At 30.6% G+C, this 12,056-nt stretch overlaps 2 protein-coding genes across 2 annotated transcripts; both read left to right on the top strand.

Moving 5' to 3' along the window:
* Positions 1–3,374: 3,374 nt before the first annotated feature.
* Positions 3,375–5,646, top strand: LOC117601550 (N-acetylneuraminate lyase-like). The gene is made up of 8 exons (XM_034318419.2): positions 3,375–3,528; positions 4,015–4,076; positions 4,162–4,238; positions 4,314–4,459; positions 4,570–4,738; positions 4,833–4,978; positions 5,055–5,226; positions 5,295–5,646. Exons 1-8 carry the CDS (start codon positions 3,523–3,525, stop codon positions 5,444–5,446), a joined length of 930 nt encoding a protein of 309 aa, XP_034174310.1. The 5' UTR covers positions 3,375–3,522; the 3' UTR covers positions 5,447–5,646.
* Positions 5,647–6,009: 363 nt separating this feature from the next.
* Positions 6,010–8,700, top strand: LOC117601551 (N-acetylneuraminate lyase B-like). The gene is made up of 8 exons (XM_076688690.1): positions 6,010–6,107; positions 6,200–6,261; positions 6,355–6,431; positions 6,503–6,648; positions 6,878–7,046; positions 7,126–7,271; positions 7,396–7,567; positions 7,628–8,700. Exons 1-8 carry the CDS (start codon positions 6,102–6,104, stop codon positions 7,768–7,770), a joined length of 921 nt encoding a protein of 306 aa, XP_076544805.1. The 5' UTR covers positions 6,010–6,101; the 3' UTR covers positions 7,771–8,700.
* The last annotated feature ends 3,356 nt before the right edge of the window (positions 8,701–12,056 follow it).

Raw genomic sequence — 12,056 nt, 5'->3', positions numbered from 1 at the left:
ATTAAGTTTCTTTTCGTCGATGAAGGTGTTATGGTTGAAGAATGATTCTTACTCGGACGAAGAGAAACGAGACCGAGATCGGTATCGATATTCTATGAGATTTGAAAAGGATACAATCGAGTTCCGTGATTACTCATTGTATTCCCTAGAAAAATAGTCCTTACAATTAGTCCCTTTGTTTAATTAACTAATCCTCAGATCCCCGAATGAAGTAAGCTACAATATTGACAATTAATTAAATATTGTTTGATTCCAACAATCTTGAACAGTATTAATTATAAAAATCTAAGCCTTGATGCTCGAGCATCCTAAATTATTATTATTATTACTATAATTATTAATTCATTTTAAATGACTCGGAGAAAGTCCTTAAGATCATTAGTATCTCTGGAAGAAAGTAAAAGAGAATAAAACGAAACTCGATTATCCTTATTCGATCGAATCGAATTCGAAAAAATAAAACATATGAATTTGTTTGGGTACGAAAGAATCGTATACCTTGTATCGATCGGGCATATCCCTATTTGTACATATCCGTGATTTTTCGGTAGCTATTATCATAAAATATGTACGCGTTAACATGTAAACGATATGATTATGAATAAACTATACGCATCGATGCGTACACGTATGTCTGTATGTGAGAATGTATCTTCGCATGGATATGTATATACAGCATACTGATGCATGCATGCGTCTAGATGTACTTAATGATTCGATAACAATCAGTACTTATATATCATTTATTAGGTTGAAAAATGAATTCACACACGCAGCGTCGGATTAAGGGGAGCTCTAACAAGAGGGGATGCATCCTCTGGCTCCACCATTTACTATGTCAAAAAATATTGAAATAAAATTTTGTTTACTGTTGCTCTTTTCCTTTGCGATTATATGTTATTTAATTTTATTTAAAATAAATTTTAATTTTCAAACCAAATTTTCCAACCAAGGGAACTTGAAAGTTTTAACAGCTACGGGCTCCAACAATTTTAATCTAAAATTCTAAACAATGTAATCTTTTGAAATAATTATGAAAATTTTCTGTTTCTATTTGAAACCTGCACGTCGCGTATAATAAAATTTATTGGTATCGTTCGTATTTCAATTATTATAATAATTAAAGGATAATTAAGTAAAGGAATAATTTGAAATCGGTATTGTTGTCGAATCAAGCCGTATTATATTTTCAACAACTATGAATGATGTGCTGCACTTTTGTACGGGGCGCGATCCAGTCGAAGAAAATTAAAAAAATCACATTAATAATAAAGAAAAGAAATTAATAGGAGAAAACAGTTTAAAAAAACGTTTCTGCTGCTTGACTAGGCTGGCCTGGTCATAGCAGCTGATCTATCTAACTAAACTACATATACGAAATGTCTTTTTCATAAGTGTGAATTTTATGATATACATACATACATTAACGTATATGTATTTATTAATCTTGTGCATACATACATACATACATACACGCGAGTGTAAATGTATGTATGTGAAAGTTAACGTGATTCGTTTCTATCGCATTCTCATCGACAGCTTTTTGGTGCATCGTAAGTAAATTAGGCCATTGCTGATACTGATCGCGTGTACAAGTCATTAAATAGATAATGGATTTGTTAAATCTTCGACGAATAATGGTAACGTAACCAGCTGGAAGAAGTGACTCCAAAAATGCATTGAAACTGATCCTTCTTATAGATAATTTTCAGTACTTTTTTTTGTCATTTATGTGAGGAGAATGTATCTTTATCATGCGTCCATAACATATATTTCACGATATAATTTCTTATTATTATGAAAAGTTTATAACATATTCAACACCATCATAGATCCACTAATGAAATTTTGTAATAAAAATTTCTTTTTCTATATTTTCAAATAGGAAAACAAAAATATTAACATCTCTTCCTTTACTTTCCTTTGACTATTTCATTGAAATTGTTATTAGAGAACAATAATTATTTTGTAAATTTTGTAATATCTTAAACACATATGTATTAAAACGATTTTTCAAATACACATTTTGAGCACGTGCCAAAATAAAAAATTGAAAAGAGATAAAGATTTAAATTCATATTGTTATCTTACTCTGTATATATATATCACTTTTTATATTTTCAACTTATCGTCAAAAATAAACTGTTTCAACTTCTGAAGTATTCGAGTATTATTTTTATAATTTTCTTTGTTAAAAAGAAAAGAACTATAACTTCTGGTTACGTCACCACTTAGTATTTATTGTAGCGTACTTACATAAGCGTTGACACTGCATTAGATAATAAATACATTGGAAAATACAAATATATAAAACACAACAGTCACACGAAAACACGTCGATCTTTGATAAAAAATATAAATTGTAATCAAAGTTAATCTTGTGCCATAATTTTAATATGTAATCAATAAATTCGTCAATTTTATTCGAAGGCATTTTGCTTGAATATTTGAGTTTTTGAAATGTTAATCAGTTCAAAATTGATATTATTATGTAATTATAGTCTTAGAATATTTATGTCGCTTCCAAGAGCTTAGTTAATTAAAAATTTTTTACGTCAATATTTATTTCAATAATGATACCAGTATTGCTGTAATCGTTGGTTCCTCTAATCATAAGTATATTTATTTATAAAAATTCGCAAATTTTTCCAAAACAGAGCTCGACGTACGTTCAGATAAAGGCAAATGAGAAAGAAATAATAATTATAACGATAATATTAACGCTAATGGCGAAAAGATACGTTAGAAAGATTAAACTATAAACGAATATATTTATTTGAAAGAAAAGTGGCCAAAAGGAGCCGAACACTATTATAAGTAGTTATTATCATGTTCGCCGTGACATTTCGTCCGGTATGTTGCGCGAAAAGTACGAAAGTAGAAGAAATAAATAATATAAAAACGAACGATTCTTTTACTAATACGAGCCAATGTGTTGTAGCATGAATTTCGTTATACTTAAGTACTTAAATAAATTAAGAAAAGGAGATTGTACGAGTAGAGGATAATTACATACATAGAATTCTCTTTGGCATTATTATGTGAACTCCCTCGGGTAGTCTTCATTCTTGTTTTAAGGAACAAAGATACACGTAATACAAATAAAAGAAAATGAATAAAACGGTACACATAATCCCCATAAAAAAAGGCGTATGATCTTCTTAAAACTTATACATACATATAATTTATGACTACGGTACTGTGTTAATATATCATCGGCATTGTTGAAGGAAAAACTCTACATGTAAATAAATATAAAAAACATTTTTATAAATAACCGTGATAGCTTTTGTATTACCCTTTCCTTAAGATATCGATTAATCACGTTTATTATCATTAAAAGTGCTATTGAATATTATTAATGTCAAAAGTGGAAAGTTGAAAAAACAGTAATCATGCAGTGTGTAATGTTTGATACGCGGAGAAGACAATCTTATCAGAGCCGCGGTAAAAATATTCCTCTCCCGGAGAGTTTATACAGCACACAAATTAGTTCTTCGAGAGTTCGCCTCGTATTCCACCATGCCGGTACGTATGATCGTATTAAATAAAAATTTAAATTAGTAAAAATAGATCGATTCTTTATTTCAAATACTTTATCATTTTCTACTTGAAAAATAGAATACGAAAACAAAATTTATTGATCAGATGGTATTATTATGGATTATTATGATATGTTATGATATGACATGATATGATATGATATAATGTGATATGATATTATAATTTATCTTCAATGAATTATTATATTAAACTATAATATATCTATTATATTAAATTAAATTAATATCTATTGTAAATAGAATATATTTTCATTGGCACAACAATAAAGAAAAAAATAATGATAAACTCTTATATACATGAATTATCTTATTTTCATTGATGTTTACGATAAGCAGATTTCTCTATCTAAAACCACATAATCAGTAAATATGAAAGTTTAAGCTTCATTTTAACAGCATTGTAAAACATGGAATATTTTAAATAACAAATTCAATTAATATTTCATTACAGAAAGTACCGTACACGTTTAAAGGACTCATCGTCCCGGTGTTTACACCGTTTAATAATGACAGGTAACTTATTTTACTAATCAGTAAAATGAATATTTATTCTTTATAATCTTTTTGAATAATTTCATTTGTAATTTCTTTATTCTAGCACAAAGAGTTTAAATTTGTCGATCATACCACAATATGCAAGTTATTTAGCCTCGAAGAAGATCACTGGAGTTCTTAGTAAGCAAAATTGATATTTGTAAGTGAATTCTTGCATTTAATATTATTTATGAAATGATTTATAATTATTCATAGTAAATGGGACAACTGGAGAAGGAACATCACTGAATCTAAACGAAAGGAAATTAGTTGCTGAAGCATGGGCAAACGCAGTAAAAGCAACAAAGCAACATTTGATGATTCAAGTAGGAGGTGCACCACTTCCTGATGTTCTTGAACTCGTAAGTAAATAATCAAATTTTACATAATAAATGCAAAATGAGAATCTCCAATATTCATTTAACTCGTGACTTTTTCCCGATAATTATCATTTATAAAATTTCTTTTTAAGGCGAAGCATGCTGAAAGCATTAAAGCGGATTCCATACTCTGTTTACCGGAATTGTATTTCAAACCAACAACATCAGAGCAATTAACAGAATATCTGAAATTAGTTGGCTCTGCAGCTCCCAATACACCACTCCTCTATTACCATATTCCAATGTTCACCAATGTTAATGGTAAGCTAATCGATATAATTATTTTGAAATTTGCGCTAAGTCGTGTTATGATTTACAGAAATAAGAGCTATAACCAAAAATGAATTTCTTTCAGTGCATATGGGACAATTCCTTGAATCCCTTGGCGAAGCAGTTCCAACTTTCGTGGGAATCAAATTTACAAGTGCTAACTTAGAAGAAGGTGCTCAGGCATTAAATGCTAGTAATAAAAAATACGTCATTTTTCTTGGAAATGATCAGGTATATTTTATAGGAATTTTGATACAACCTTTCTCAGTTGCCTGGGATATTCTGTATATTTTTATTTTATTTTAAGTTAATAAGCGCTGCCTGTGCGCTTGGAATGGATTCGGTCATAGCAACAGGTATAAATATGTTGCCAGAACTTCTACTCGAAACTTTTAACGAAGGTAAAGCCGGAAATATGTTGAAAGCGAAAGAAAAGCAAGAACGATTGACAAAAGCTGTGATGGCTATATCAAAACATGGTAAAAATGGTTAAATATTCTTCTTTCGTTTAAATGACGAATTTGTGAATTATAATTTTAAATTTTAGGTAACTGGGTAGAGACTATGAAGGTAGCAATGCCTTTATTAACGAATATCAAGCCTGGACCTACACGTGCACCCTTGAAAACGTTACCTCCCCAAGTTACATCAGCGATAGCTAAAGATTTACAAACTTTAGGATTTCAAGTGAAACTATAATTATGTAAAAAAATAAACAGAAACTGGTGAATTTTTCAATTTTAAACAACGAAATGCGGCTAAACTACTGATCCCATCGAAAAATGCTACAGAATTTTCCACTTCGATTTTTTATGATCTATCCAGCGGTGTAGAGGTCTTCAGGGTATTTTTTAACACCCTGTATACAATTTAATAAATTTCTATGATTTCTAAATATTTATACAGGGTATTTTGTTTATATTTTTTTCTTTAACATCTTTTTTACTTTCATATAAAACATGATAGTATTTAATTAAGTTAGACGTAATTAATTCTTGCAGTTGTCGCTAATCTATGCAATTAATGCGGCATTAAACTCCTGTCAAGCACGCGATATCGCGTAATTGGACCTTCAGCGGCTGACAACATCGAATCATATGGTAGCGAAAGTGTTAAAAGTGGTGGGATACGTGATATGTCACATCCCACCATACTGTCGCCAAATGAAGAAACCTGTTCGCATAAGATTATTAGCTTCGCAAGTGTTTAAGTTTAAAACATTAAGTCATGCACGGTGTACTGTTTGATATGTAATTGAAACAATCTTATCGAAGTGATAGTAAAAATATTCCTCTCCGAACAATTTTATTCAGTACACAAATTACATCGTCACAAGTTCAATTCGCACTCCACGATGCCGGTATGTAGAATTGCATACGTATACTAATTAATTTCAATTATTGAACAATCGAGTTCATTTCATTTCCAAGTTTGATTAATTTCTAATTCCAGAAAGTACCGTTCACGTTTAGAGGTCTCATTACCCCGGTGTTTTCGCCGTTTAATAATGACAGGTAAGTAATTTTCTTAATACCTAATCGGTAAAATTAATATTTATTCTTTATAATCTTTTTTGAATTATGTCACTTGGAGTTTCTTTATTTTAGCTCAAGGAGTTTAAATTTGTCAATTATACCTCAATATGCCAGCTATTTAGCCTCGAAGAAGGTCACCGGAGTTCTTGGTAAGTAAAAATGATATGTACAAGGAAACTTTTATTTAAAAAAATGCAATATTATTTATAATTCTTAATAGTAAATGGAACAACTGGAGAGGGACCATCTATGTCTACAAGTGAAAGGAAGCTGGTCGCAGAAGCATGGTCAAACGCTGTAAAAACAACAAAACAACATTTGATGGTTCAAGTAGGAGGTGCACCTCTTCCCGATGTTCTTGAACTCGTACGTAAAAAATATTTACTAAAAAATAGAACACAACAAAAAATGAATTTTTGAAAAATCATGAACAGTCCCATTTTTTACAATCACCGAATCAATTATTCTAATTATTAAACCTATTAGTAAATTTCAAAATTAAATTTGTAGCGCCGATCATAATTAGCCATCGAGATTACTTGTAATAAAGTGATAGTAACTTTGATTACTGCTGTTTATAAAATTTATTTTTAAGGCAAAGCATGCTGAAAGTATTAAAGCGGATTCCATACTCTGTCTACCGGAATTGTATTTCAAACCATCAACATTTGAGCAATTGACTGAATACTTAAAATTAGTTGGCTCCACAGCTCCAAATACGCCGCTTCTCTATTACCACATTCCAACGGTTACTAACGTTACCGGTAATTTTGAAGTTTTTAAGTTTACAAAGTGAAAGCTATGATATGTAATGTGTATTCATAAAAATGAACATTTTTTCAGTGCATATGCCAAAATTCCTTGAATACGTTGACGGAAAAATTCCAAACTTCGTGGGTATAAAATTCACAAGTGCTAATTTAGAAGAAGGTGCTCAGGCACTACATGTTCACAACAAGAAATACGCAGTGTTCCTCGGAATTAATCAGGTTAAATTTGTCCATTATTTCATTAAAAGTATTTTTTGTTGAAATTTTGTTTCAACGCAATAGCAATCACACATTACCGGTTTTAATTCCATTCCTTGACTATTATAATTTTATGCTGTTTTAGGTAATAAGCGCAGCCTGCGCATTAGGAATGGATTCAATTATAGCAACAAGCTCAAATATCCTGCCAGAACTTGTACTCGAAACTTTAAACGAGGGAACAGCCGGAAATATGTTGAAAGCAAAAGCGAAACAAGAACAATTGACAAAGGCCGTAATGGCTATATCGAGACATGGTAAAAAAATTGTAAATTATTATATTGAAATCATATTGTAATTATAACATTAAATTTCAGGTAATTGGGTAGAGACTTTAAAGACGGCGATGCCTTTATTAACGAGTATCAACCCTGGACCTACACGTCCACCTTTGAAAGTTTTATCTCCACAAGACATCGCTACAGATTTACGAAATGTTGGGTTTCAAGTGAAGATATAATGTATGAAAAAGATTTTTAAAAACTATGTTTAATATTTTCTTCCATTGAATAAGATGTTTTCATAAAAGAAATTAGAAATTCTTGGATATAAAAATAATTGAATTTCATTGTTTTATACAGTTTAATAAATTTCTACTATTTTATTATTGTTTCGTCCGACGCGGAATAGTAGAATATTACATCGTGCTATTCTGTTTCTCGGTTATGCAGAATTCAGCTTCGATTCTTGATTATGACTGTACCTTTCCCTACTGACCTGACGTTCAGTCGTCGGTGCTGGACGGATTGCAGGTTTTAGGTGCTTTTTACTCGAATTTTTAAACGTCAATTACTGGAAAACAAAGCCGCTAACGCTATTTTGTTATTCTTAATTTTCGTCCTATTTTGATCCCTAGAATCACCCCTTAAAATTTTGCCCACCTGTTGTCGAACACCTTGTATGTAAAGAACGCTAATTTAATAGGTGAAACTTCCCTACATTATATGTATAGTGCCCGCATTCGATGTAATAGTCTATAGAAAGTCTATGGGTCACATATTTTAGCTTTGGGGTCCCTGACACCCCGGATCCCATAATGTCGGGATACAAAAGTATCAATTTGAGGTGCGATAAATGGACTGGCAAAACAGGCACGATTATCATACTGGCTGTGCTCTCTGCATGCAGATCTAATCTCATCTGGGGGTGTCTGGGGCTCCCTAAATCATGACCCCCCGAAAACAAAGGTATGTCCAGTCTTCTACATGCGTAGTCATTGGTAGTGCCATTTGAACGTAAAAATTGTTCGTTTTGAAAAAAGCGCCATTTACCGCTTTGTTAATTTTGCCGCTCGCCGTCAGTTAGCGTTAGTAGTTATGTTAAAAAAAGGCAGTAATATTATGTAAAATTTAATAAATCTAAATATAGTGATCATTTTGAACCAGCAGAACAAAAATTAAATATTCAATTTACTTCTTAAACTCAAACAATGATACAAAACACATTTATATAATCATATTATGTAACAATAAACACCAAGTTCTTTCTTTTCTACATATTTAATTGTCAAGTAGTTATTTATTTCAATATATCTGTCGTATCAATACAATGATGATTTTTTTTTTATTCATTCCATAAAGATTTTTATTTTCAAAATATGTTTCTTTCGAGCTGTGTAGGAAGAATGATCTATAAGAATGGTACAAACGTTCAATATTTTATGACTTTTTTATTGAATGTTTCTAACTGTTATCAAGAAACAATGTGACAATGTGATAAACTGGTCTTTGTATATTAAAATTTTTTCACACAAACGTAACCAATGATATCAGTTGTTCTTTTTTTAAATGATCAGCACATTTCTCTTATTAATTTACACAAGCTTGTACCAGTCACTTATGGCGACCTTAGTAAATGCGTACGTATTTATGTATGTCGGTGTATTCAATTTATGAAACATCATTTATCCATTTTGGAGACGATCTTCGTATGATCTATGAACAATTCGGGGGTAGTAATGGTAAGTAGATTTATAAAAGCGTTGTCGGTATAAAAAACATCGTTTATCATTGATATAACTAGGATTTTTGTCTGGGGTGGGTCAGATTACACTTTACTAAAAGTTTTAAATGTCTAACTACTCATAACTCATCAAGAGTATTATTGTACGTCTTGTATTTAGTTAACAAATGTGTGTTTTTATTTATTTCAATCATTTTTACTGATAGGGACAAATCTGCATTTTAAGAGAGGTCAAGGCCCACCCTGGGCCCCTTCCTAGTTACACCAATGATCGTTACAGGTAGAAAAAAGAAAAAGATTCTAATCAATTCAATGTACTCCCTTCGTTAAATAATTATTCTAACCAATTCTCCAGTTATTTAAATTCAATTCTTCTCCTTAAATCTTATAGTTATAAACTATTGTTTGCTACCGTTTGTTAGAGTAATTGTCTAAACGTGTCGAACTTAATTCCGGCCTTGGGAAATATGTATAGGGCCGTTACTTCTCCTGTCTATACTTGAGGTCACGAGAGTCCATAACTAAGCGCGCAAGTTGGAAGATGGTGGGGGAACGCAGCGATGGTGGGGGAAAGCGATCCGCCAATCGCTTTCCACTTCCGCTGGAAGTATTGCCTATCAGAGCGACAATGCAGAAAAGAACGAAAACTGGTCTTTTCGCAGTTATGGACTCTCGTGACATCAAGTATGCATTATGTGTTCCTGGTGGTAAGTCATATTCCTTTAATTATTCGATATTTTCAATTTTGTAATAATAAGAAGTTTCAAGAAACTCAACATATATGGTAAATATTTAATTGATATTCGATATCTCCAAAAATTTGGTCCACGTCCATGTGGTGTAATTGATGCGATACTTGAAACTGATCCATATCATTTTTTTGTTTTTAATAACCTTGCTTGTATGAAATTAATAAAATGAAAATATCGTTTGTCTGTAAATGCTTATCAGCATTTAGTTTAAATGCTCTCTAACTTTTATTTGATCCATCGAATGTGTATTCAATGTGCCATAAGTAGGTACAGCTGTGTCGTTATTACATGAAAATATTTTATTTTCTTAGTGTAGCTTTTCAGGCCTCGACAAGACAACACGACATTTCATTCGTTCGAGTCTTCAAAGTGACGCACTTTAGGATCAAATCATAGGCCTCCTAACAATAGATAAATAGGTATTATAATCATAAAGTTGTAGAGATTCATAATCATCTGACACACTATACTTACTATAGAATAAAGTAAGTTTTTCAAACACTTTCAAATTTTTTTTTTAAATTTATTTAAGTTTTCTTTTTGGTATAAAACTGTTTGTATTTAATAAAATAAACAGGTTGCTATGAAATGCTTTTATCTTTTTATTTTTATTAATTATTAATTATCAATTAATAATGACAATTATGCGTTCACTTAGGAATAAATAATTTGACTGTTTAATTTATATCAGCAAGGATCCATAAAAATGATAGCTTTATTTTATCAAATATTTATAAAGCTCTACAACTTGTAAACCAAGACCATGTATTGTGTATTTTAGGATATTATTAAGTAGGTATAGGTAGACATTGCCTATATACAATTGCAACAATGTTGCATATGCCTACTTCCTGGCAATCCTAAGTAAAGCTTACAATTTGAATAAACTTTTTTTTCCTCGTTAATTATGTCTTTAATAGGTAAGTAATAATTCTATTAGAAATAACAGTACAATAATTTGAACTGTTATTATCCTGCATCATTTACATATTATATTTTCTAGTTCTTTTAAAGTATTCTCATACAACACGTTTGTATGTTTTGGTTCTGAGAAATAATTAAGATAATCATTTTTTACTATTATAACTGGCCAATAAGTATCTGCCATTTTTTTTTCTTATATTATTAATCTATTTATCATATATACAGATAATATACAATAATCTCGCTTAATATAAGTAATGTTGTTATCCTATTTTCGATAATATTATTATAATTATACGAATAGAAACTTGACCGCATCTAATCCTTCAATGTGCGCTATTGATGCACACTGGAATATAAATACACGTTTTTTGTTTTAATATAAAATTTGTATAATCTACATGAATCACTTTAAGTATATCTTCTCTTTTAATCACAAAAGATATAAATGTAATAACTACTATGCAAGCAAGGGGGGCCATGGGCGGTGTCACTCCGGCAGTTTTATCATACAAATAATTCTAAACCTGAATTTTCGTTAAACGAGAAATCAGTCCGTTTAAAAAATTTGTGCTAACCGTTGTCATATAGAATTTATTTCCTCATACTGATTCAGTTTCCTATTCTCATCTGTTTCCATATAAAATTTGATTTTGTGCAATTTATTGTTAGTTTCCCTGGAAAATTTAAATCTATAGTCGCGATTTTTCTTTCTAAAACAATCTTAACAAAAATAATAACTCTAAGATGGTAACTGTTTTGTTTCAGATTTAATTACAAGTACTACATCAAAATGTGAAAATAAACTCTATATATAATTGATGTATCTTCAGAGATTTTGTGTATCATAACAAAATATCGTTTATCTAAGGGAATAAATTGATTTTGATAAATTCTCAAAATAGATATAAAAAAAAATTAAATTAACAAATAAAAAAATTTTTTCGTATAAATGAAAAAATGTATAGTATATATTCTCTAAACATAATTAGAAGTTTTCTTTGATACGTGTATACTTGCAAAAACTCAGGAGATACACCACGTGAAATAGAGTCTCTCCCTCCAGTGTGAAGCCCGATATGCCCTCGTTTCTGTGTGTCATCTGTTG

This window comes from Osmia lignaria, chromosome 6 (genome assembly GCF_051020975.1).
Source record: "Osmia lignaria lignaria isolate PbOS001 chromosome 6, iyOsmLign1, whole genome shotgun sequence".
NCBI classification, from domain to species: domain Eukaryota; kingdom Metazoa; phylum Arthropoda; class Insecta; order Hymenoptera; family Megachilidae; genus Osmia; species Osmia lignaria.
The sequence above is the reverse complement of the archived record's forward strand: the minus strand, read 5'-3'. Positions and strand labels throughout refer to the sequence as shown.

What these genes read in the sequence shown, in the direction of transcription:
- LOC117601550 (XM_034318419.2), top strand. An exon ending in ACACCGTTTAATAATGACAG is followed by an intron (nt 4,077 to 4,161) that starts GTAACTTATTTT and finishes TCTTTATTCTAG; the next exon opens with CACAAAGAGTTTAAATTTGT. An exon ending in TTCCTGATGTTCTTGAACTC is followed by an intron (nt 4,460 to 4,569) that starts GTAAGTAAATAA and finishes TTTCTTTTTAAG; the next exon opens with GCGAAGCATGCTGAAAGCAT.
- LOC117601551 (XM_076688690.1), top strand. An exon ending in TCGCCGTTTAATAATGACAG is followed by an intron (nt 6,262 to 6,354) that starts GTAAGTAATTTT and finishes TCTTTATTTTAG; the next exon opens with CTCAAGGAGTTTAAATTTGT. An exon ending in AACGGTTACTAACGTTACCG is followed by an intron (nt 7,047 to 7,125) that starts GTAATTTTGAAG and finishes ACATTTTTTCAG; the next exon opens with TGCATATGCCAAAATTCCTT.